This window comes from Motacilla alba, chromosome Z, assembly GCF_015832195.1.
Source record: "Motacilla alba alba isolate MOTALB_02 chromosome Z, Motacilla_alba_V1.0_pri, whole genome shotgun sequence".
Taxonomy (NCBI): domain Eukaryota; kingdom Metazoa; phylum Chordata; class Aves; order Passeriformes; family Motacillidae; genus Motacilla; species Motacilla alba.
In genome coordinates, this window is record NC_052046.1 from 22,618,054 (window position 1) to 22,642,822 (window position 24,769).

A 24,769-nucleotide genomic window follows, 5' to 3' on the forward strand; every position below is an offset into this window, starting at 1 on the left:
ATTTAAATAATATGACTGTGGTACATTTATATAAGAGAGAAATTATTCATAGCATATGTTATCACAGGAAATAGAAAGTAAGCCCATGCGGGGGGGAAGAGCTTAAATGAAGACTACAGCTGCAATAGAGGGAAAAGTTGGGGAGTAAAGATAAGGAACATGCCTCTGGAGCTGGAAGTTTATGAAATGGGAGGTTTTCTCCCCACCTGCAAACACCCCCAGGACAGAAGTGACCACTCCCTCATTTTGTCCTAGCTAAGAATTTAAAAAGGAAAAGGGAGTAGCCATGGACTATTAAACATCAACATGAACAGGCTTGTGAGTCTTGAAGACTTTGTTTTCTATATTCTCTTCAATAATTAATCACCTTGATGTAAGACAACAACTCTCATTATGGAATTAAAGGAAGCTCTTACATGCTTCTGCATTCCATTATTGTTTGCAATATGTGCATAATCTGTATGCTTGATTTTGCTCACCTTTATGATGCAAGCATCTTCAGTTTTTATAGCTCATAAAAGAGATGTCATTTTAGAGACTAAACAAATAATTTTTAAATTACTATTACCCATGCTAAATATGACTAAAAGAAGGCAAAGAATAATTAAAAAGTGCTGTCATCTAATGACATTTCTTGTGAAATTGTGTATCTAGTTTCAAATTAATATTTTTAGTTAAAAATTAAGAAGCTCTAATGCAGCTGAAGTTTCTTCCTAATCTAAAAGGCTCTGCAGTTACCTAATATTTTTTCAAAGTGAGCTTTTGGCCTGGAATTGCTCATTTGGACTCAAAAGTTTAGAAGAAAGCCTGATCTACAGAAAAACCTCTCATCTCACAACTAGATGAGAAGCCAAATCTACAGTTAGTCTTCTACTCATCACTTTATCAATAAAACAATCCAGCTATTCTTCCTTTTAAAATCCTATATTCTCCTGGAAAGGAATCCAAGCTTCATGGTAAGATTTGCTATGATTTTTTTCCCCAATGATGAAACTTGCTTTTGCAGACTTTCATGTTTTACAAGTTTTACTTCAAATGATGCTTTGAAGCTAAGAAAATTATGACAGCTTTCACAGAAGTGGTTGTCGCAAAACACAGAAGAAGGGATTAGAAACAGCAGAAGCCATTAACTTCAACACATTGCACAAACACCTACTTTCATCAGCAATTGCTTCAGACTAATGGAACATAAAAGAACACACCTCAATGCTGTATTGATATATTTCTGAAGGAGAACAAATGAATTCTTCAGAGAAAACAAACTGAAAGGAGGCTCCTAAACTAGCCCATAAGCAAATGAGGATGAATCAACAGAGGCAATGCTGTACTGGAAATATCCTTCTCTGGAACAGTTGGCAAATTATGGTTAAGTTCTGAAGAGACTGAAGCAAGCATATTGAGAGAAAATACGAGCAACAGGCCTGAAACAATGGGATACACACATATTATACATCTACTAAGTGAAGGTCTTTAATACTTTCCATGTTTTTTTCTGGATAATGGACAAGATTGACAGAAGTAAGATTTGGCCCAGGCCATGTAATAACTTAGGCAGGGATATGTCACATCTCTCTAGCTCCCTTTGTTATCCTTCTCCTGGATGGACTTGTAATAGGTAGAAAAGGAGAAAAATGTGACATGTAACAGCAGGTCAGTTAATTATAAGAACAAAAAAACCAGTAAGCTGAGTGAGTAGTGCAGTGAGGAGTGACAGTGGCAAAACACAAAACGGAAATAGCTTTATACATAAAAGCGTCTTTCAGACCAAAGGCTCAGCTATCTGCCTTCTCCAAGAGGTCAAACAAGCAAGTCCAACCACAGCCTGCTAGACATAGCCAGAAAACACGCATTTCAGCATCTAGTCAGAGACTTCTCAAAATTAGTCTTACTTTCTTGTTGACGTTTTTAATTTAACTGTGCTCCCAGCTGTTAACACAAACCCAATATTCTTTCCCCAAATAAGTTATAACTCTGTACATACAGCTCTACATATATTAGGTGAAAGCATTCAACTTTGAAAAGGGCTTTACAGTTTTACCCTAAGAAATATGGACATGAACTTCAATGCTAATACATAAGAACCCATTTAGTTTGCATAGTCTAGATTCCTCAAAATATCCGGCACCTGGACTAAAACACAAACTGCAGCAGTTTTGATTATCTTAAAACACAGGAGAACAACATATACAATTCAGTCAAGACTGTAAAGGAAGCAATAAACCGAAAGGTAACAAGATGTTAGGACATACAGAAAGAAGACTGAACAGTAATGTCACTCTGCTGCGAAGTGCAGTCGTGAATGTTTTTGCCAGAATGACGGAGAATGTGGAAAAACTAAGAAGTAGTCAGAAGAGAAAAATCATAGAAGATTCAGGTTAGGGCAAGCATAAGAGGAAAGACTGGGTTTGTTTAACTGGTACTTCTTCCCAAGACACATAAAGAATTTATGTATTAAAACACTAAGCTACAATATTTTATATTGGCAATTAAAGCTAAACAGTGTACCCAGCATTACGCCTACCTTATTCATTCATCTGTATAGCATAAAACCTTTCTATATGTTTCAGCTTCACTGACTGAGACCTAGACTAAAACAGAGTTCACCTTCAAAAAGAAAGCTTTTATTTTTCAGAAAAAATATTTTTAAGAAGACATGTTCTACTAGTTATTTGAAAATGTTGTTTAAGCCAAGTTAACTCAAAGACAAGTGCAATGTCTGTTACAGAATGTCTGTTTCCAGACATTCTAGATTCTGTTTGTGGAAGAAAATGATTGGATGGATTTTTAAATCTTCAGTTAAAAAAAATGTAATATATGCGACAGACAAAATCTTAAGCATATATTTCAAGAGTTCATCAAAATATGGTTGACATCTTTTATATACAGATATACTGAAAAAAGAGAAATAGCCATGAATGTAGATACTGGAAATAACTGTAACAACTAGCAAATAAAGCCTGATAAGTTTCAGTATGAAGTCAGAAAAATATGACGCAAGCTCACAAAAAGGGTTTTTTTCCCAGAGCACTACTAAAAAAGAAGTACTAAAAAGTACTAGATTTCAAACAATTTAGATATTCAGGTAAAACATCTTTTTGTAAACTTTAGACTCAGCGAATTTTTCAACCTCTGAATGCCTTCAGTCCCTCTCCTTGACCTGACAGTTTGAATAACATTGCATCAAAGTCTCCTCCTTTTCCCTCTTTCCCTATCTCCAACACTGCAAAGGGGAAAAAAACCAAAACAACATACATTTCTAGGTTTCCCCCTCCTTGACTCTAATCCTCAGGGACACAAAATTTAGTATTTCCTGCATGTTCACCAGCCTTTCAAAGTTCCATCAAGATGGCTTTTTGAATGGACACACTGATTCTGCATTTTTCTGCACTATTTTCTCCATTACTAGCACTTGAGGAAAAAAAAATGAAGAGGTACAGATACATCACTAACTCCCAAATTCTTTTACAGGCACCCTAAGCTGACGGTTAATCTCAATTATTAATAACCAGTGATGAGTCTCTTTCTGAACACATATATATTTCGTGTCCACAGTTAAATTGTAGAAATTATTGCCACAAAGCATGTAAAGGTGTATTAAGAGTTTGTTTCTGCTTTATTTGTAAGTTGTTTTAAAGCACCACAGGTTCACTTAGGTACCACTATTTTCTCTACTTTCTACCCCTTAACATTCATGATTTCTTTATCCTTCTGATCTTTGATTAATCACATGCTTTCCAAACTAAGGCTATCCAATTCTTTTACTTGGGCCTAGCACTGATGATGCTTAGTAGAGAAACAGCCTTACGTTCCATACTCTCATTATTCTGAAACTGTGCTATGTTTCTGAGAGGAAGAAACTAAAACTGTGACATTCAAGATGCAAATATACTATGGATGTATACCAAAGTATGATGTTTTCTATTTGGCACTTGGCAAAAGTGCCATTTTGCTACGTTTGGCAGCAAACTCAAGATAAATCTCACACATTTTTCCTCAAGAGTAGTAGTTAGTTAATTAGGCACACACAAATATGCATATATGTTTTTTGGAGGTTGTCATCAACCTTCTGCATATGAATTAATTTTTAGTTACTGAAATTTCACCTACCATTTTATAATCCAAACCAGCTTTTTGTACGTCGACTTTTAAAAACACTAAACAATAGTCCTTTCAGCATTCTAACATAATCAAATTTTTCTTACAAGTCTTATTAACCACTTTTATAGCTGAATACCTAGAGCAACCTTGTACTCTATTCATTTTGCAGACAAGCAGATTTAACCAATCAGATACACACCACAGTTTTGTAGTCAGCTACCTCTTACCAGGAACTAAGTTTCAGTAAATGATTTAGGGTACCAGCCTGCTTTCTATCAGATCGACTCTTTGGAACTTTTTTCTATTTTTTTGGGGGGGAAGTCCATAAAGTCCTGACTTTAAGTCAGCAAAATGTTCTATTCTGAGTTCATATAATAGTCTAGAGGATTTATAGTCCATACTGTAAACAGAGACTGACATACAATCCTTTTGAATCAAACTATAAAGACAATTAGCATAATTCACCATATTGCATCATATTCTCAAATAAGCAAGCAATAATTTCCCTGAAGTTTCTGACCATTTTGCATAAACTCAGATTTCTTCTCCAGTTTACGGGTTTTTCAAAAGCTATGTTTATTTAAGTATTATTCCTAATGATGTGAGGACACACCTTCACCTGCAAATAGATTAAAAAAAAAAGTTAAAAATCCTTTGATGTTTTACAGTTTCTCCAAAACATCCTTATGTGATTAGAGACTTTTCAAAAAAAGATATTCTGTAAGTACCTTTAAAAGTAATTCTCTCAGTTTTTCAGCTGTTCTCATCGCTAAGTTTCTTCTCCCTTGAACTTGTTTCATACTTCATTAAACTATTTTTTAACCAAAATTTTACATGTTCAATACAGTGTAATTTATTTCTAAATACTTAATTTTGCATAAATCACAGTTAAATTAGTCAAAAAGTTCACTACTGCAATTCACCATCATATACTAAACAAAGGAATTCACACATAGTTGAGCTAGGATTTTATTTTAATACACCAGAATCTGCATAAGCAAGCTTGAGAGGGAAGCAAACTTTCGGACAGACTAATATAAGATTCCAAAATTTTTAAAAGCAGGATGTTATGAATCATCAACATATATGCTGCTCTAATCTGTACCTTCCAGTGCTAGACCTCGATATTAAGGTGTCTGAAGTCATTAAAATCTTTTCACATTCACGTGAACTAACATGCAAGTAAAAAGAATTAACCTGTAAGCAATGAAGCTACAAGTATGTTTAATATATTAAACATACAGTAAGTTTTCAATGTTCTCATTTCCTGGAGATGAGTTGACATGTAATGGTGTCTCTAAGCTTTAACCCATAATGAGACAGTATCAGTTTCCAGTTAAGCAAAACCAGCTCAACTCAGACCTTCAAGAGTGCATGTTTTGAAGTCTTGCTGGCATCTACATGTAGGCTGTGAAGCAATTTGTTACATTTTATCTTTAGTCCAATATCAAGGACAGCCAAAAAACACCCAAGCATGAAAAGAGAAGGCCTCCCACTGATTTCACTTGGCATTTGAACAAATCCGGTGCCTACTCATCATGACTGAAGTACTGTCCACAACTACAAGGTCATAAAACTTCTAAGTAGCAAGGTAGTTTCTTTGACTGTATGAAGATTGGTGAACATAGACATACAGACAAAAAAGGCTTTGGGGTTTAGCCCATGAAATAATTTTTTAAAACAATTTTTTTTTTTGTCCTTTCTAATTAACCAGATTTGGTACCCTGTATCAAAGAAACCTTCATGTCTTAGTATTACAGGACTTAAAGCTTGACCACAGTAGCCTGGCCAGTAGTTCTACAGCCAGGTATCAATTACTGTCGCGTTGCTCCCTTACATACTTTCTGAAGAACACAGCACTATACATGGACGATCTCACAAAGTTTAGATTTTACTTTCTGAAATCAAAGACATCAGAACAGAGGTACCTACTCTGATTTTTCCAAATTTCAGAAACACTTAGCATTTTTATTTCCAGCTGTTGATGACTACTACCTCCAACCTTTCTGATGTGGCAATGTGTGTTCTGCACGCACAAAAATATGCAAATTTTCACAGGAAAAGTATTTATTTTGATTAAGGAAAAATTTGTGTGCATAAATTTGACATATTTTTAGAATCAAAAATTTAACACCCTTTCTTAGTTGCCAAGTAGTCTGATTCTTAGCAAAAAGAGTATCTTAAATTCCATTTAAAATCCAACATTAATGCCGGATTAATCTATGAACATTGTTTGTCCTGTGGTTTTATGTTCACAGTTGTCTTCCCAGTTCTTGGAAGAATATACTGACAGCCCAAAAGATGTAACACAGTATTTGAGTATCAGGCTTCACTTGCCTGATGCCTATATAATATGCAATGAAATCAGAAAGAAAAGATGAAATCAGAAGAAAAGGTCCAATAATGCATATAGTGAAATAACATGCTAAAACTCACTGCTTGAATGTCTTTACATATTATTACAACTAAACCAGCAACAGTCCATAATTAAATCAGAAAATGCCCATACAAATCCAGCCCAGCTTTTATGTATATAAAAAATTTAATACTGTCTTCAAGTCCTTTATTATGCCTTCTCCAGCATTCAGTGAACATAAAGACTGTTTGGCTGGCTTATCAATACAACTTTTCACATTTACCTTACAAAATGCAGTCATACTAAACACACTGAGTATGTCTAATAAGTGCATCTCATATTTTAATCTTGAAATGAGATTAAATTTGATAATACCATTTGATATTTGATAATACCATTCAATTTGGTAATACCATTCACTACAAGTTGTGTTTTATTTCTGTGTCCCTCATGAAGGCCTTGGGGCAAGCAGGGCTGTTCCCGTATCATACATATAACGATTTAAGTCCAAGACATAGCTGTGCTGGCAATGCTCAGCTCTTTCAAGAATGCATGGTATCTGGTAAGCATCCTGACATGCTTGGAGGGAAGTCTCCATGGATTTGAGCAGCACTTACATATAAAGAGCATTTATATAAACAAAACCAGGTTTCCGATGCTAGAAGCCCAAAAAAAACCAAGCGTATCACTTACTGAACACATTGTTTCATTTCATAATAACCCAGCTTTTTTTCCTTCCATGATCTTATACCTTTTTCATACTGCTTTTCAAATCCAGAAATATTTAATTACTTCATAGTTTTGAGTCTTTACACCTAAATGTTCCATCCTTTACACTAAATGAAGCAAAATACACCTGAAAAATTAGTGTATGATCAAAATATAAAATTAAACAAGATTGTCATGTCTATAATGGGCAGCAGTAATCTACATTTCCAAGCTTCCACATGGTTTGTAACCTTGTTATGAACTTTCATTCTGATTTGTTTGGTTTGTTGTTTGGTGGCTTTTTTCCAAAAGAAGGAATCTGGGTACAATACAGATGTCCCTCTCTAGTAAGCTTCCACTGAAGACAGAACTTAGTTGTTTTTTTTTCCCTTGCCTCCTATAGGCTTGTCTCTTCCTTAAAATCTCACAGAACAGCAGAAATTTATCACCAGATGACATATATTCCAATTTTTATGTCCTGCTCCAAAATCAGAAAACACTCTTCCCAAAGGTTACAGGTGATGTAATTACCTTCCTTCTAAACTCACTGTGAAAACTGACAAATTAATCTGATTAAAAAACTTAAAACCTCCCAAATTCTTTAAAAAAAAAAAACAAAACAAAAAACCAATCCAAACAAAAACAACTTCCCCACAAATTAGAAACAGATACCTAATACAGAAAAGGTCTGAAACATTAAAGCCTGCCAGAAAAACATATGCAGCAAGTTAATACAAACCATTTCATGCACAAGTTCTATTTATAAAACATTTCTTCAACCCTAGCTACCCAGTATAATATATGTTTTGTCATCATAGATACAAGTACTGCTTTCTCTCAAACAATGAAAGGAAAAACAAGAGATGGCATCTTTCTCTACTGCATTATACAGATGACCAAGTTTTTTAACTCACCAATTGCCAAGTTAGGAAGAGAACACAATGTTGTACATTAGAAGAAATTATGTATTACTAAAATAATCAACAACAGAACACATCTCTGAAGTTTATCAAGACTAATTTTTCAGGAAGAATATTAAATGATGCATTTTAAAACTGGAATTCAAGAGATTACTGAGGTTTAAAAAAAATCAAAACAAAGCAAAACACAACATAACTCTTAATATGTATTTCTACTTATTGCAATGTTTACTTCTCTTATTTGACAAAAGAACAAACAAATCATCTTTTTCTCTACTACAAATTCCAAATAAATGGGAATTATTTCACCATGCTTTGAAGAAAGCATTTTAATAAATGAAGTGATTATAGGCTTCAACTGTATAATACATCTGAAAAAAATATTCATGCCAATTCTCTGTGCAACAACATCATTCAAGAGAAGAAAAAGCACTTTTAGTTAAAACATCATCACATTATAAAACTGAGTTCGTTCAAGATTGATGATTTTTCTGAAAAATTACTTTAGGCACACAGCAATATGTCAAAATAAAACTAGTATATCATAAATCCTTTTGCCTCACTCATTTTTCTCAAAACCAGAGAGGAACAATATTTTTAAGCTGAAAACAGTAAAAAAAATGTTAGCTAACTGAATAAGGTATCAAGCTGAAATAAAATGACATTTACAATACAGGTTAAATGAAATAAAATTTTTGCTTAGAATCAGAAGGTTGTAGTCTTAATAATCTGCACAGGAACTAATAGTTTTATCAAAAGTACATCCAAGATGCAATAAAGATAACATTTGTTAGTTCTGGCTAAGCATTCAAGATTAGAATTACTTTCAAATATAACAAACATACTCATTCTGGAACAAATTTAACAAAATGGAGTATTCTTCAGATAGCTTTTTTAGCTCTTAGGAAAATATACTGCCCAAGTGTTACAACAAAGTATGTATTTTAATATGGCTCCATGTGTTTAAGTCTTTTGCAACATCAGAAAAAAAGCTACTGACTTTTCACAGTTCACCAGATTGCACAGAAAATTACTTTTCATTTTAGTTTCCTGAGGTAATCTTCTAGAATTAACAACAGTATAAATACTGCAATTTCTTTGTATTTTATATATTACTCAATATTCCCAACCACAAAATTTTAACTTTGAACTGTTTAATTCAGCCATGTGTTTGAAGGGTAAGACAGTAAGATAAACAGGTGGTGTTTAGCTACATATGTCACACACTCTCACTCATCAAAAGCACTCATCTTAGTGAAGAGCCCAGAAAAACAGGGTCAGCATCTAGTGGAAAAATATCACTTTATATACTGCATAACAGAATTAGTAAACAGAAACTAAAAAGCAGAACTTCCCAAATAGTAAGTATCTCAGTTGCCTTGACTCTACCTTTATCTGCTGTCTTCTAAGCATCGCAAGCTCCCTCATATCTCGGAATGGTTGCAGTAAGTACTGGTAGAGCTCCGTGGTGGCTTCTGCAAGATTACTGTAGGCTTCATCTTCCATTTGGTACAGTTCAAGGAGCTCTACCATGCTTTCTGTATTCTTATGTTTTTCCAGAAGCTGCAGAAAAAGTATGAGTTTTAATGAAAATATTGGAACATTCCTGATAAAAGTGAAAGCAATTTAAAAAACTTTTTTTACTCTATCATCTTGTATCATCTTCCCCTTCCCACAAAATCACCAGACAAATAAACAAAACAATCTTAGCCCCCAAAACACATTTTCAATTCAGCCAGTTAAGTATGAGCACATCTCTGATAACCTTAACTGAGCAACACTGAGACTGATTTTTTAATTTTCGAAGATTTCTGGAAGGTAATGAATATGAGCACAAAGACAACAGAAAAAGCAACTGAGCACAACAATTAATAATGTAGATCAGGTATGCTACTTCAGACACTTCCCACTTTTGGGTAACAGAGCAGGGGAAAACTGAGTGATAGACAAGGAGACAAAAAGAGAAGCTGCATTTTCAACTTCCTACATTTTTTAGAATTTTTAGTGTTTGGGTTTTGCGGGTTTTTTTGTCAGTCTGTTCTTTGGATACACACAGCCCCCACTACATCATGTGGCCTCAGACAGAGAGTAACCCATATGAAACAAAACTTCCTAGAAAGTTCAATTACAGAACTTCAAATGTATTAACCTTTATCTCATTTTATTTTTACAACAGGAATTACCTAAGCATTATAATCTTTAAAAATACTTAGATGTTAGTATAAAACTACTTAAATTCATATAAGAAAATACAACATCAAAGTCTGTCTGTTCTTTTAGTTATTGTGAAGCAGAGAATTCACTTGTTTGTACAAACTAGCTACAATGTGTGTTTTTTTTTTATTGTATATGCTCATTTTGCATCTATTTTGGGCATTTGCCTGAGCAGACTTCACATGGTGCTGGAAACCTTTTACCATGTCTAATAAAAAATTTTACTTGTTTAATAAAAACTAATCTCATTTAGACATGTGGAGTACTTACTGTATTTACAAAGATAAGATTATCTGAAATTAATTTCCCTCATATAATTTTCTAAGTCAAAGTCTCTTGCCCTTTATATTATGATCTCAAAAGCCTATATTCACAGTCCAAGTTTATTTAAACTTAAAGATTAGTAACACTGTGTTGTAAATACATCCTATCTTCTATCTGTTCATTGAAGTTGGATGCTAAGCCATCCACGACATCTCTCTCTATAATGAACTGTGTTGCAGTTACCAGAATGGGTATGAAAAATTTGTTTCTTCGTAATGGAAAGTTTGTTTTAGAACATCTCTGCAGCTCCACCTTTGAAGCACTAAAGAAGGCTAGAGAGAACACAGAGCAGAATGCAGAGATGCTCGTAGCGGCTTTATTTATACATTCAGCATTAAAGTAACAGTCAGATTCTATGAAAAGACAGGAGGAGCTTTCCCTTAATAAGGTTTAGCAGAGAACAAAGGTCTGAGAGGACATAAAAAACATGTGAAAATCCTCACAAGGAGGAAACTTCAGCACAAGGCAAACTGTTTTGTTACTTAAACAACTTCACATAGACAATTGTTCTTATCACAAAGTCATTGCCTATGCTCTTCTACTCTCCCAGTAGCACACAGTATTTTGTAGCATTGGAGTTCTCACTGACAACACAACCACTAGGCTTGCAGTCTGTAAGACCAGCATTTTATTAACTTCCAGTCTTAGACACACATAACATAACCTGAAACTACAGAAACCCAGATACTCTTGGATTCATGCCTTAAGTCCCTATGAATCTCACACACTATTCCAATTCACTATTTGTTTCAACCATCTAGTCTAAGAATGCATCATCTTCCTTAGCTCCACTTCCATGTGACTAGGGCCTAAAAGCAGAGTTGTCATACACCAGCTTCCTCCTACTTTCCCCGAGCACAATCAGAAATTCCTCTGCAGTCCCAAAGCTGTAATTAGCCTTCCATCAAGCCACTAAACCTTTCTTCTCAAGCCACCCATTGCACAAAGGAGCAACTCTACCAGTACATGACAATTTCCTTTTAGTTGCTTAGGCTATTAGTATCTTACTATTAAATAAATTTGCACCTCTGTTTCATTGTGAAACATTAATATTCCACTAGGATACAAATTCTAAAGGGCAACAAAAAATGACAATTCAAGAAAGTGTAATCATTTAAATATCATTTAAAGGGGAATCTTAGGTACGTTTATTCCAGGGACAGAACAAAGGCTTCTTCCTTTTTATTCACCAATCATTCTTAAGGCCTATTAGTAGTTTTGATATTTCGGTAGATGGGCACAACTTTGCATAAGCTGGAGTGAAAGTGCCAAGAAATGGATGACCAATCCCATTTTATGACTATCAGAATAGTACAAAGACATCTCAAGGACACAAAAAACTACTAGCTACTTATAACTGTTTTTCGGCTGTTCCAAAAAAATCATGTCTATCACTGAAAATAGCAGGGGTAAAAGAATGAATTATCAATACATTCCTGTGCATACAAAAGGTGAGTAAATGGGTGTAACTTTCTGGTCTTGCCTGTGTTAGTCTGTTGCGGGGGTTACCCAAAACCTAAATCAAATCCTAATTCTCAACTCCTTCAAAAATACCAAACCTTCAATTAAAAAAAACAAACACAGAAGTAAGGGCAGGTTATTCATAACCAGTTACTATAGAATTATATATATATTTATTCTTTAACTATTAACACAAGGTAAACTTCCATTCTTCATCCCTATGGCAATGACGCAAACAGAATCCTATTACTAATGAGGGCTTTTTGAATGAAAATGGTAACAAAATTTCATCTATTCTGCAGTTCCAAAAAAGATGTAACAAAACAAGAAAATTACTTAGAAACCAAAGAGTTTAATCTTACTTGGTTTAATGCAAAGATCAATGAGCTATTCAATAGGGGTATTCTTCAATTCTTCAAAACAGATAGGAAAGTAATCAGCCTGAGAGTACTTGTTACATAAAGCCTCATTGCACCCATCCATCTATTCACACTCCATTTTCACACTAACACTAACCTCGGACATAAAGCTTGAATACTGCGTTCAGCTTTGGGACACTCATTACAAGAAAAGCCCTAAGGGGCCTTTCACGGAACTGGTGAATTGTCTAGAGAATAAGTTTTACAAGATTAGCCTAAATAAATCAAAATATTGTTACTCCTTCTGCTTAAAAATAGCTGCTCACCCTACCAGCTACCAAGGAACCAGGAAGCATAAAACCTATACTATCCCATTGCAATGTGTGCTTCCTCAACAGAAGAGAGAGAGAGAGAGAGAGTGAAAGACCTGTAAAAAACTAAATGGGATTTCTAGATACAGCACTTCTCAAAATGGTACAGTAGCTTACTTAAAATCCACTTGAAAAGGTGTATTTAAGCAAATATCCAATCTTCCCCAATATGAGTAGATCAGCTTCTAGGAAAAGTCACCTGAACTATACAAACTATAAAAGCTAACTCTGAGTTTATTAAACAAAGGGGAAAAAGACAGTATAGCTATACATCACTTGGAAATACCATTGCCAACCCTCTTCCCTAATCTTGCCTAATGCAAATGTAGAGTCTGTCTTACTGGTGACCGGCTTTTTTAACTGATTTTTTTTTAGCTGTGTGGAGATCCATCTCTTCTTCCAAGTAACAAGTGACAGGACAAGAGGAAAAAACCTCAAATAGTGTCAGGTTTAGATTGGACAGTAGAAGAATTTCTACACAGAAAGAACTATCAAGCACTGAAACAGGCTGTGCAGCAAAGTGGCTCAGCCATCAGCCCTGGGGGTATTTAAAAGATGCACAGATGTAGCACTTAGGAGCATGGTTTAGTGGTGGGCTTGGCAGTGCTACATTAATGGTTGGACCTGATGGTTTTAAAGGTCTTCTCTGACCTAAATAATCCTGTGTAAGTGGTTTAAAGGAATACAGAATTATTCTCTCTCACATTTTGGAACTGGAGCGTGTACCAACCACCAAGACTTCAACAACCCAGAGTGGTATGAACAGACGATCAACAGCTTTGATTCTACTTCTATATGGAGGCTTTTAACCCTGATGAAGAGTCCAGGTGTTTCACTGCCATAAGTCAGGAAGGGGCACTGACACAGGAAACAGATGATGTAAAACTGGCTGCACAGAGCACCTCCCATTACAACACAGTCTGATGGAGCTTTCCTGCCCCAGATCAAAGTAAGCTGAAGCATTTTTTTTACCTGGCTGCCACCCAGATAGTATTCAGACTACTAGATACCTGGGATGCTGGGACTAGTACAGAATTAATGTCAAAATGAAAACCACACCCTCCATAGATCCACAGGTAGTTTCATTCTGTATGCTCCCATTTTCACACAGGCAGTACTAAATGAGTACCTAGCCAAGTGTCTAGACCAACCCAGAACATTAAAGCCAGGTAGTTTTCAAGGTGTTGGCATAAAATACACTAAAAATTTTTGTGGCATGTTTTATGCCCCAGTGAAGACTAGTTCTCAGCACAGACATTCAGTGTTATTGCTCATTTACTTCAATGGTTTCAGTATGAATTTTTGACTTTCACAATATTTTAATTACATTATTTAAAGAAGTGGGTGGAGGAGAGTAGAGTAACATCCTGTACAGGCCTGATTAGCTCTATACCCGTTGAATGCTGCATTTATTTTAAGAATCATGTTTCACAGATGTTACATTGTTCACAACTAAATGAATCCATATATTTCAGGCAACTATTATGCAGATACACTCTAATCAGCAGGAAAAACTTTAAAAAAAATTTAACAGCACATATATTTGAACTATATAACAAAGATTTTTTTCTGTATTTTTAAATTTTGTTCAAAAAGCTTTAAAAGCATTACAACAGACAGTGTAATTATGTGCAGCTGGGTGCATAATCTGAAGTTTAATCATAGAAGAATAAAGTCTTACATTTCCTCTGCTAATACTCCCAAAACTTCTATGTCACTCCTATTTTTTTGGTGTATTTTATAAAAACATTGCAATATGACACACAACCATTTCTAGATAAAATCAGTCATAACGATATTTCTTCAGTATCTTCTTAAATTCCTTCATACTTCAGAAATAACTACAGAACACCCTATTTTTCAATGAATTTAGGTTGTCAGAAGCCTGACAGTATTACCTGCCATTTCCAAGAAGAGTTCTAAAGATTCAAATTGAAGCATATTCAATTTCATAGGTAGAATCACAGATAATTGGTGTCAGAAAGAAGTACAGTACTGCAGATAGAGTAGTTTCAGATACTCCATCCTTTGTCCAGAGAACAGCATTCTTAAGAGTAAAATATTCAACCCTCCTGATGATGCACTGGCAGTAATCCGCAACGACATTCAGACAATGAGTTATAAAGAAGTAAAGGTAGAGAACATATAAGATCTGCATGCAAAATTCTAGCAACTGAACTTAGAAGGCAACTTTTTTTTTGGCATTAGAACATGCTTATAACGGTTTCTCTTTAACCAAACAAAAGAAATCCTTGTTAAAAACAAATATACTCCTACATGTCCTGACAATAAGCAGAAGTCTCAATTACATGAAATCTTCACTACAGACAAACTGCTTTTCTCACTCCTACAAACATGTGGTCCTGTACTTAAATGTCACCCATCACAGTTAAGAGATTCATACTTGCCAGGATATCCAGCTGTTTGCATGACTGCATTGCTATCAATAATCCTAACCTTTGCAGAAAAAAAAAATAAAAAATCAGTTGCATTACTGTAGCAGTAACAGACCAAAGCCAGACTCTCCCACACAGATTAAAAGCATATTTCACTGCTAGGGCAGAAATCATCTAAGAGAACACAAAATCTAGATAGAGAGGGAGGATATCATAAGTAAATTAGTTAATACTGACTAGCATGGGAAGTGCTGGATCCAGCATTACATCTGTCTAACCTCCTAAGATTTAAAAAAGATAAAAACAAGTAAATTAAATAGTAACTTATTTGGAAACAACACAGCAACTGACCACCTACTGAGTACATAAAAAGTGTCCATTTTTTTCCAAAGAGGCTTCTGAAGACAGGGAATTGAAGTGTATGCTGATGCACTGCCAAGGTTATTGTCTGGATTTGGGTAGTTTTTAAAATGGCTGTTTAGAGAAGAGCTGAGCTCATTCAACTAATTAAACTAAAAGCACAGATAAAACATACACAGCAAACAAGTTCAAAGTTCACATGTATTCAAAAAATGGAACAGCAAACAAGAAAACCCAACAAAGATACTGGAAAGCAAAACATGGGGTGTTTAAAACACAAGAAATTAACAATACTTGCATAAGATGTGTCCTCTAGGCCTCTTAAGAGCTGCTAATACAAAATGAACCACATTGTTCCCCTTTAAACACTACTTAAAACAGTCCTTTATCTGTACACAGTGAGTCTAAGACCTCAGTACATGTGCGCAGAGATGTTCCAGGTGGGTGGAAAGGGTTTTGTACTGGGGGACTACAGAAGTGGCATCTCTTGAGAAGATGCCCGAAGCGTCCCCCATGTCCAACAGAGCTAAAGCCAGTGAGCTCCAAGATGGACCCACCACTGGCCAAGGCCAAATCCATCAGCAACCACAATAGCACCTCTGGGATAATGCATTTAAGATGGAGAAAGAGTGTTGGCACAAGAAGTGCAGCCCAAGAGAGGAGCAAGAACAGGTGAGAGGAACAACTTTGCACACACCAAGGTCAGTGAAGAAGAATCTCAGGGAGGTTCTCCAAGCACCTGTGTGGAGATATTCTTGCAGCCTGTGGAAGATCCCCCCACTGGAACAGATGGATGGGCCCTGAAGTAAAACATCATCTCACAGAGAGCCTGTGTTGGAGCAGGCTCCTGGCAACCTGTGTCCCCATGGACAAGGAAGCCCACACTGGAGAAGTTTTCTGACAGGACCCCTATGATCTAATGGAAGACAGACACTGTAGCACTTGGTTCCCCAAGGACTTCACCCAATGAGATGGACTTACATTGCCAGAAGTCCATGGAGGTCTGTTTCCTGTGGATGGGTCCCCATGTGAGAGCAGGGGAATAACATGAAGAGAAATGAGTGGTAAAGAAAACACATGATGAACTGACCACAATGCTCCTTCCCTATCCTCCTATGGCAACCAGGGAGAGGAGGTAGAGAAATCAGTAGGGAAGTTGAGCCCAAGATGAAGGGAGGGCGGTGTGAAGATGTTTTATGATTTGATTTTATTTTTCACTATCAAACTTGATTTATCAGCAATTAAATTAATTTCCCCAAGCTGATTCTGTTTTGCCTGTGACAGTAACTGGTGAGTGATCTCCTCTTATCTCAACCCACAAGCCACATCATTTTCTTGCCCTACCCAGCTGCAGAGGGGAGTCATAGAGCGGCTCTGGTGGCCACCTGATGTACAACATATACCCACTGCAAGAGCACACCCCAGAAGTTTATGACCAGCACAGATTGCTTGGCCACTTCTCACTCCTATCAGTGATCCTCACTTATACACAGGTTACAGCTCCTGGACAGTAATAATTACCTTTGTCTAGTTCTTTTACACTGCCTACCAAAATGCACCTCATTACAACATACTACCCGTAATACAACTCCACAGATACAGAAAAGAACTGAACTGAGTAAGAAAAACTGAAGCAACATTTTAATGCAGCCAAGTGAACCAAAAACATTACTTTCATGTATGCATCATTACTGAACAATGCAACTTCTCTCCTCTCACATGGAATTCTAAATAGAAATCTCAGCAGAATTGTATGTACATATAAAACTTGTTGGAAAATCATAAGGCTCAGGCATAAAGCTCTCAGTTCTGACAACAATGTATGGCAAACTCAATCTCTTCTAAAAGATCAAGAGGGAAATGTCAACAACTAAAAACTTTTCATCTCCTTCTCTGTAAACAAGACAAACATGTCTTGTTTGGGGTGTTTTTTTAAGCTTGTACTAGTCTGGTCACCTTACCTTACTGTGTGATGCGGCTGTACAACTCCTTAGTCAGACTGCCATGTCAAATGAGTGTCTATAAATATGAGCTATTAATTTGAATTTAGTATATTACTTGGACAGCCACAGATGAGCTACAGAAATCATAGCAAACAAGAGCTAACTGCATGGGACCACTCATGGTACAGGAATGCTAGGTTTTTCTCTTCCTGTTAGTAACACAGAAATAGGTATTTACATTGTAACATAATTTCATGAATGAAATAGATCTGTTTAGATCTGTATTTCAGAGTTATTATGGTATTTTGGGACTCCTTTCCTTTGCAAAGGGACAAAATAATTAAAAGATAAAGTCACTAATGAATCACTGGTTGGTTGGAACATGGTAACTCTGAACAAAAAGACTTCTAGGCAACACCTCGCCCTGAAGGCTTGGCAAAGAATTTATTTTACACATATCCTAATGAGTTCTAAGTAATTTTTTTTATGAAGGTCAGAAGATTAAGAACATACAATACATAAGTGTTCAGGCTGTGCTATAAAATACTTTAACTTTTGGTCCACACATTGTCTTCTTCTATTCTTCTGAACTATGCTGTTAGTCAGGAGAATATACTCAAGAGCATCAGAACTGACAACTCTCTAAACAAGCTAATATTTGCATAGAATAAATACATTTAGTTAGCAGGTATTCTAGTGCTAGTCTTAAAAACTTTCACATAACATTTGCCATGTCAGGACACAGGCCTAACCAAATACTCACCTGCAGTAAAGGGCAAATGTTCTTTTATGAGAACAAAGAACATTTGATGGGAATTAAAAAAAAAAAAAGGTACAATCAATTTCACTGTGAAGTCAGCTCATGGGAATTAGATCAGCAGCAGTACTGAATTAGTATTCTTAGCAGTTTTACAGTGCATTTGGCATGGTAGCGAATAATTCTCAAATGTCTGATAAGTCTACTGTTAGACTTTAAAAAATCTAATTCAAAGCAGGAAAAGCATTACAACAATACCAGGTTCTAAGTACTTGTAAGGGTGAATTTACTTTTTAAAGCTGGCCCAATAGCTTGCTCCCATTGGGAAAAGATTGCATTTCCCATCCCCTCTTGCCTCTCTCCTTTCCAGTATACTCCAGTTCCATGTTCCTTGTGCTCTCAGGTGCCCTCTTCTCCACTTGACTGGCATTAGTATTTCTCAGATCCTTCAACAAACTAACTCAGCGTCTGGCAAAAAACTACTTTGTGGTCTCTCTTGGAGTAATTTAATGAGGTTTATTGAGTTGAATCAGCATACTGAAAGGACAGAGAAGCAGAACAGGAAGGAACACAAAGCTGACGTGGGGGAGGACAGAAAGCGATAGCATCCCCCCCCCGTCAACACTAGCAAGCTGATGATCCAGTTCTTCAGCTCCCTTCAACAACACAGATGATGTACCAAATTAACGCCCAGGTGACAGATGAGAGGTAACTCAAATAGCCTTCTGTGAATTCTTTCAATGCTGGTAGAGTTCAGCCTCTATGACACCTTAAACAATAGTGCAATCATGGAAAGGCAGGCCTAAGGAAACAACATTTTGCCTCCCTAAATGCAATTTTCAAAGGTTCCAAGCACAAATAATAGGGATTTCATTTAAGAGATGAATAAGTAAAAAAAAAAAAAAGCCCAGTCGAAAGAACATATTTACAGTCTACTATTAAGAACAAAAGGCGAAATAAGATACCAAGAAAATCCTTAGATCCCATATCATGCACATTTTTCCTCCTACCTTAACAGCAAATACAGTAAATTACAAGCTATTAATCAGTTTCATAACAGAACAGTATCTCAGGCAAAAGCAACTTCTATTAGCACCAGAGGAACACAGACTTGTATTCTGTGGTGCTAATTGTTTGAGTTGGTTTTATTCCTATTCTCAGGGAGAAATGAATGGGAAAGCATACTCCCTTTAAATGTTAAAGAGAAATAAAATTAATGTGTGATAAAGCAGCAAGATAAAACACATTTGAAATTATACATACCATTTACCTACTCATGCAACTCCTCCAGAAGGCCTCCAATATTGCAAGTAGTTTGGGATTTTTTAACCTCCTCCCATATATTAATTTTTTCCTGAATTATACTACTCTGAAGTGACAAAATTATACAATTTAAAATTTTGACATCGGATGATCATGAACAAGTAACACATTGTTGAAGGCTAAAGAATTTGGGATCTGAAGTCACAGGGCTATTTACACTATAAAAAATTACAAACTTAGAAACTTCTAGAACTAATCTACAGATTTTCCCCCTCAAAAGTTTCACAACTTAATTAGTACATTAGTATCTTTTTCATTTCTTCTTTTTCTTCTTCATTTTTTTAATATTTCCTTTCAACAGATATAAAACACCATGTTTTTTAAAGTTCATGTTTCCTTTAAATAAAAAGAAAGCCCTAATCAAAACTAGTTCTATTTTAAGCATAGGGTCCAACTAGAAAACACAGTAAGGTTCCTTCTAACATAATAATCTATGATTCTAAATTATTGAAAATCTTTTACAACACCCTTTCCCTAAAAAAGCTCAAACATGTCATGATGCAATACTGTTATGTGAAAAGTTGTGCTACTATTAATTTTAGATGACCCACATAAATTGTCTGCAAGTCACCACAAACAAATACTAATTGATTATTTAAATAACATTTTTCAGAGGGAAAAAACCAAACTCATCCAGTTCTCTCACACTAATATCACAGCATTTTTCCAAAAGAAGGTCAGAACCACTTGGCACAAATACATTTTAGAAAGTATTAACAGTAGATAATTAAAAATTTGGGTTGTTTTATGTATTTAAGAAATCAGAAGTACTCAAATGTCGGGACTCACCCCCGGATTGGGGTGACCCTGAAAGATGGAGAAGTCTCTCCTCCAACCCGTGCCTTTAAAGAATCAGTAGTCTTCAGTCGTCCTGTCTCAAGGTAGTTTATCGTAAGTTATCTAAAAGATTTTCTTCCTGAACTGCTGTGGCCCGTTCAGCAGGTCAGACAAAGGCACACTGCCCTCCCAGGGGGCTGGTGCTATCTTTTATATCATACATTACGTACTACATGTTTATACTTTTTCCCCAATGCCAATGATCTATATTGAATGGTGACTTTCTACTCTAGACCAATCTGTGAGTGCCAACATCACCAAAGACATGGAGGCTAGGAAGGAGAAAGAAGGAGGACAGGGCACACCCAAATCCCTCCATCTCAGACCTCCTGACCCCCATGTACAAAACTTGGACCCCTGCATACAAGGCTTAAAACCCCCCTGTACAGCACTCAAAAATCCTTCCTTTCACTTTGTGACTACTTCTACTACAATACCTAAACTTGTGTGACTTTTTGTTCTTCCTGCAAGGTTGGTAAACTGTTCCATGGGTCAGATTCAAAGCCACAGGGGTTTCTGGCTGCATGCCAGGGTCTCAGATGCTTCTGACCTGGGTCTGGAACATCCAAGAATGTCTGAGGGACATTCTGTGTTCCAACACTCAAGGGCCTTTAAAAAAAATTTAAACATTTGCTGAATGACTGGAAGTGTTTTCTAAGATCTTTCCAGAAGCAAGTCCTTAACAAAAAAAGCCCACCAAGTGTTCAAATTTGTCTGAATGGGTAATGTTTGTTATCACTAATCAAAAAACTCGCAAACATTCATTTGATATTCCTACAAAAATACCACACCCAGAAAAGAACAGATAGAAAAGAAACCCAGAGATAGGGTCTTACCACTGAAAGGTTTTGAATTGAAAGCAGTATCTGCTGAAGGTTTTGTAACTGGTGAGTAGAGTCATGCCAGTATGTCACCCATGTTCTATTTACTCCTAAAGTGAATGGCTGCAGATGATCATGTCCAAAGCCTGGCTTGCCAGGGAAGCTGTCTTCTCATCAAAACATAAACATATATGTATTGACAAACTCACTGATGCTCTGTATCCTTAGAATATAATTTTCCGTCTCCTCCTGTCCCAGCTTCCTTCTCTCTCTACCATATTTTTAATGAGTAGGTTTTCATCTCTTGCAAAAATAGTTTGACAGATGTATCTTTAACTTTAACTTCCATAGAAGTTCTCTCCAGTAACAGCAATATCCTGGTGCATTGCAATGCTACGTTTCTAATAATATTAAAAAAGAAATGTAAAAGCACAGTTTCAAAACCAAAAAATGCAGTTATTTCCAAAAATCTCTGCTTCTCAATGCCTTTTTAGGTTTGTGGTAACAATATTTACATATGTAAAGCACACAAATGTCCCTGACTATTTGTAAACAGTGTCTTGTCATGTTACAGGAACATAAAAAGATTAAAATATGACAGTGGATCTGCTTTCAAATTCAACACCTCCCTGGGTAATACTATTATGTCAGCCAGAAAAGGAGAGAGGAAAAAAATGTTACTGGCTTAAGAAAGCAGTTTTAAACAACATCTACTTGAAGCAAGGACATTCAATTGAAGAAAAAGAAAATAATGGTAGAAAAAAAATGAGAAGAAATATACAAGACAAAGGTAAGCACAAAGAAAGTACAACCCAGTATCATCTCTAAAGGCTAAGAAATTAAGGAAGCTGTGAATCCTGAGTAGCATGATGGAGTACAGAACATATATTACATAGGTCGTTCGCACCTCTTCAAAATATTCTGTCATACGAAAATGCTGAAAATAGGTACCAACAATTTTAAACAAAAAACAGAGGAAAATTTACATCTAAGAAAACAAGGGGAATATCAAATGAAATTATCTCAGCATCAGAGTACTCCCCCAACTAATAGACATAAATGGTTCCCCAATCCCACTTTAGGCAGTAAAAAAGACCACATACTGCATTTCTTTCTTTTTTTTTTTTTTTTTCCTCTCCCAGGTATTTGGGTAAGGAAATTAATTACTAGACTTGCAAGCTGCTGTCTTCAGTTTCTAAAAATTAATACCAGTATTACTAATACTGCTATATTGTACAGAATGCAATACCTCTACTTTCCATCTAAATACGATCTGATTTTGGAAACCAATGTCCTTTTCTTTGTGTACATATAAGTTTCCCATGTTTTGAAGAAATGTACATTGTTTTAAGCACTCTGACTTTCAGGTACAGCTGCAGTACTCATTGTCAATTTGCTCTAGCAGTTGCACAATACCAGCCAGAGTATTAACATCATGTAGGTGTCTCCAAAGAGCTTGGAAGTTACCTGCCAGTTCTACAGAGCATACCCTACAGCTGCTGATATATTTTGGTTAGTACTAACTAACAGTACTAGTTCAGCACTTAAACAGCTTATTTACAGTGGATTTATAATCCAAACAGTGTTACTGGAAACAAGCGTTAACTCTACCAATAATAAACACAAAAAAAGAGCATTGCAACAGAACTAGCTTGGACTCCTCAAATGCCCAGCATTAGTCTAAACTCTGCCCTCCTCATGTCAATCCTCTGTGCTCTCAATGTTAAATTCAAACCAGTGTTCTGTTCCCTCCTGAAACATCTTATGTATCTTCTAAACCTAACTATTGCAGAGCATATACAATATTCAGTTATTCTTTCACCTTGCACAGAAAGATGTTACATTGATTTTGAGGGAAACACTACTGTTGTAAACACTACTGTTCCAGTAACATTTTTTCCATGTTACTGGAACACTGAATACTTTTTTGTCATGTTTTATACGTACTTCTGCATTATTTTTGATTCTGATGTTGAAACTCTCCTTAAATCTTACTATGACTAGATGCAGATCACTGAACAACAACCAGTCACCTCACTTTTGGAAAACTTCCACTTTTGTTACAGTGCCCTACTACCTAGCATACAAGCATTTACTTTAGAACTGAATGCATACAGCCAAAAACAATGAAATTAAATTCTTCTAGTTACTGAGGCAACCCTGAATATTATTGATTACAAAAATATTAGAAACAGCTTCAACAAAACAAAATGTTATTAGATATTATATACCTTTTTTGATATAAACAGAAATGAGTGACAATATGGAAGAAATACATGTTGGAAAGTAACAAATGTGAAATTCCATGATATATAACTGAACCAATTCCTCGCTATTTCCTCTAATTTGACAAGCATATTTTATCCATTTAAAACAAAACAAAAAAAAACCCCAAAAAAACCCAACAAAAACCAAAAACTTGCCTACTAAACATGCAAAAGTAATTTAGAAAAAAAAAATTTCTGATTATGAAGGAAATAAAGTGACCATATAGCTTTCCATCAAAAAATGCTATGTTTTCTTCTCATACAAGTTGTTAATGTAACAAAATAGATTTGTTTTTCCTTAGCCATTCCAGTTCTTTATCAAAAGAAAATTAAACCAATCAGAACTACTCTCATACTTAGCAAATACATCACTGTACAGGAGATGGAGATTATAAATAACAGTAGGTCCTCACTTTCACAGCAGTCTAAAGTCAGCCACTGAAGAGAAGATGCTTTCAGAATTACTTCAGAATTTAATCAGGGACTTACAAGTGTTTGAACTTTCACATGAAAAAAAAAATAAAAAGACACACAAAACAGTCTTTGTCTACCTGCAAACACTGGAATTCATAGACTTTATAAAGCAAAAGAAAAGCAAAGCAAGCTTCTGACTAGTTTTATACTTGGCACTTAAGGTCCTATAGACTATCATCCACCAAACTTCACCCAACCAGGGCTGTAGACCAAACTTCAGTCTACGAAGAGCTGTATGGAACAGGAACATTCCCAGGAGCTGATACTTCAAAGATGCTGAAGTAGACATGTAACATACAGATAGACTTCCCAAACTGTCAACTTGTTATGCAAGAGCACACAATGAAATGTGTTTGGGGCATGACTAAGCCACCCATCCCTCTTGATCACGGTTTACACTAACATCATTTTTTATTCAGGAAAACATGACTAACTCCAGCCTTTTGAAAACACAGAATGGACAAAGAGATACAGCACCATTACTGATATTACTAAACTCACAGAAATTTACAAACATCTACACCTAGCCTAGAAAAACTCTTCTCTATGTAAGAAGAACATAAACAGGTAACTGGCAGGACCAAGAATACAGAGATAAACTTTTTCTGCCTTCCTGACACAAAATATAGTATTTTGGAAATACTGTCCAGGAAGCTGAAATCCCAAAAAATAATTCAGTGGTATGCTCTCTGTTGAAGTAACATCTTTTTATCTTTTAACTGAGTACCTGAAAATTTTTTTCCACGGCTATAAACTTAATGAACAAGTTTTTACTTTAAA

The 24,769-nt window shown here is 35.7% G+C and overlaps 1 protein-coding gene across 3 annotated transcripts in view; it reads right to left on the reverse strand.

The window, feature by feature from the left end:
* Nucleotides 1-24,769, reverse strand: part of JMY (junction mediating and regulatory protein, p53 cofactor) — a 64,034-nt gene that overhangs the window by 35,406 nt on the left and 3,859 nt on the right. For all 3 annotated transcript variants that reach the window (XM_038125008.1, XM_038125009.1, XM_038125007.1), the window contains exon 2: nt 9,472-9,645. In XM_038125008.1, coding sequence (XP_037980936.1) covers nt 9,472-9,645 — 174 coding nt within the window. The remainder of the gene's footprint in view (nt 1-9,471; nt 9,646-24,769) is intronic.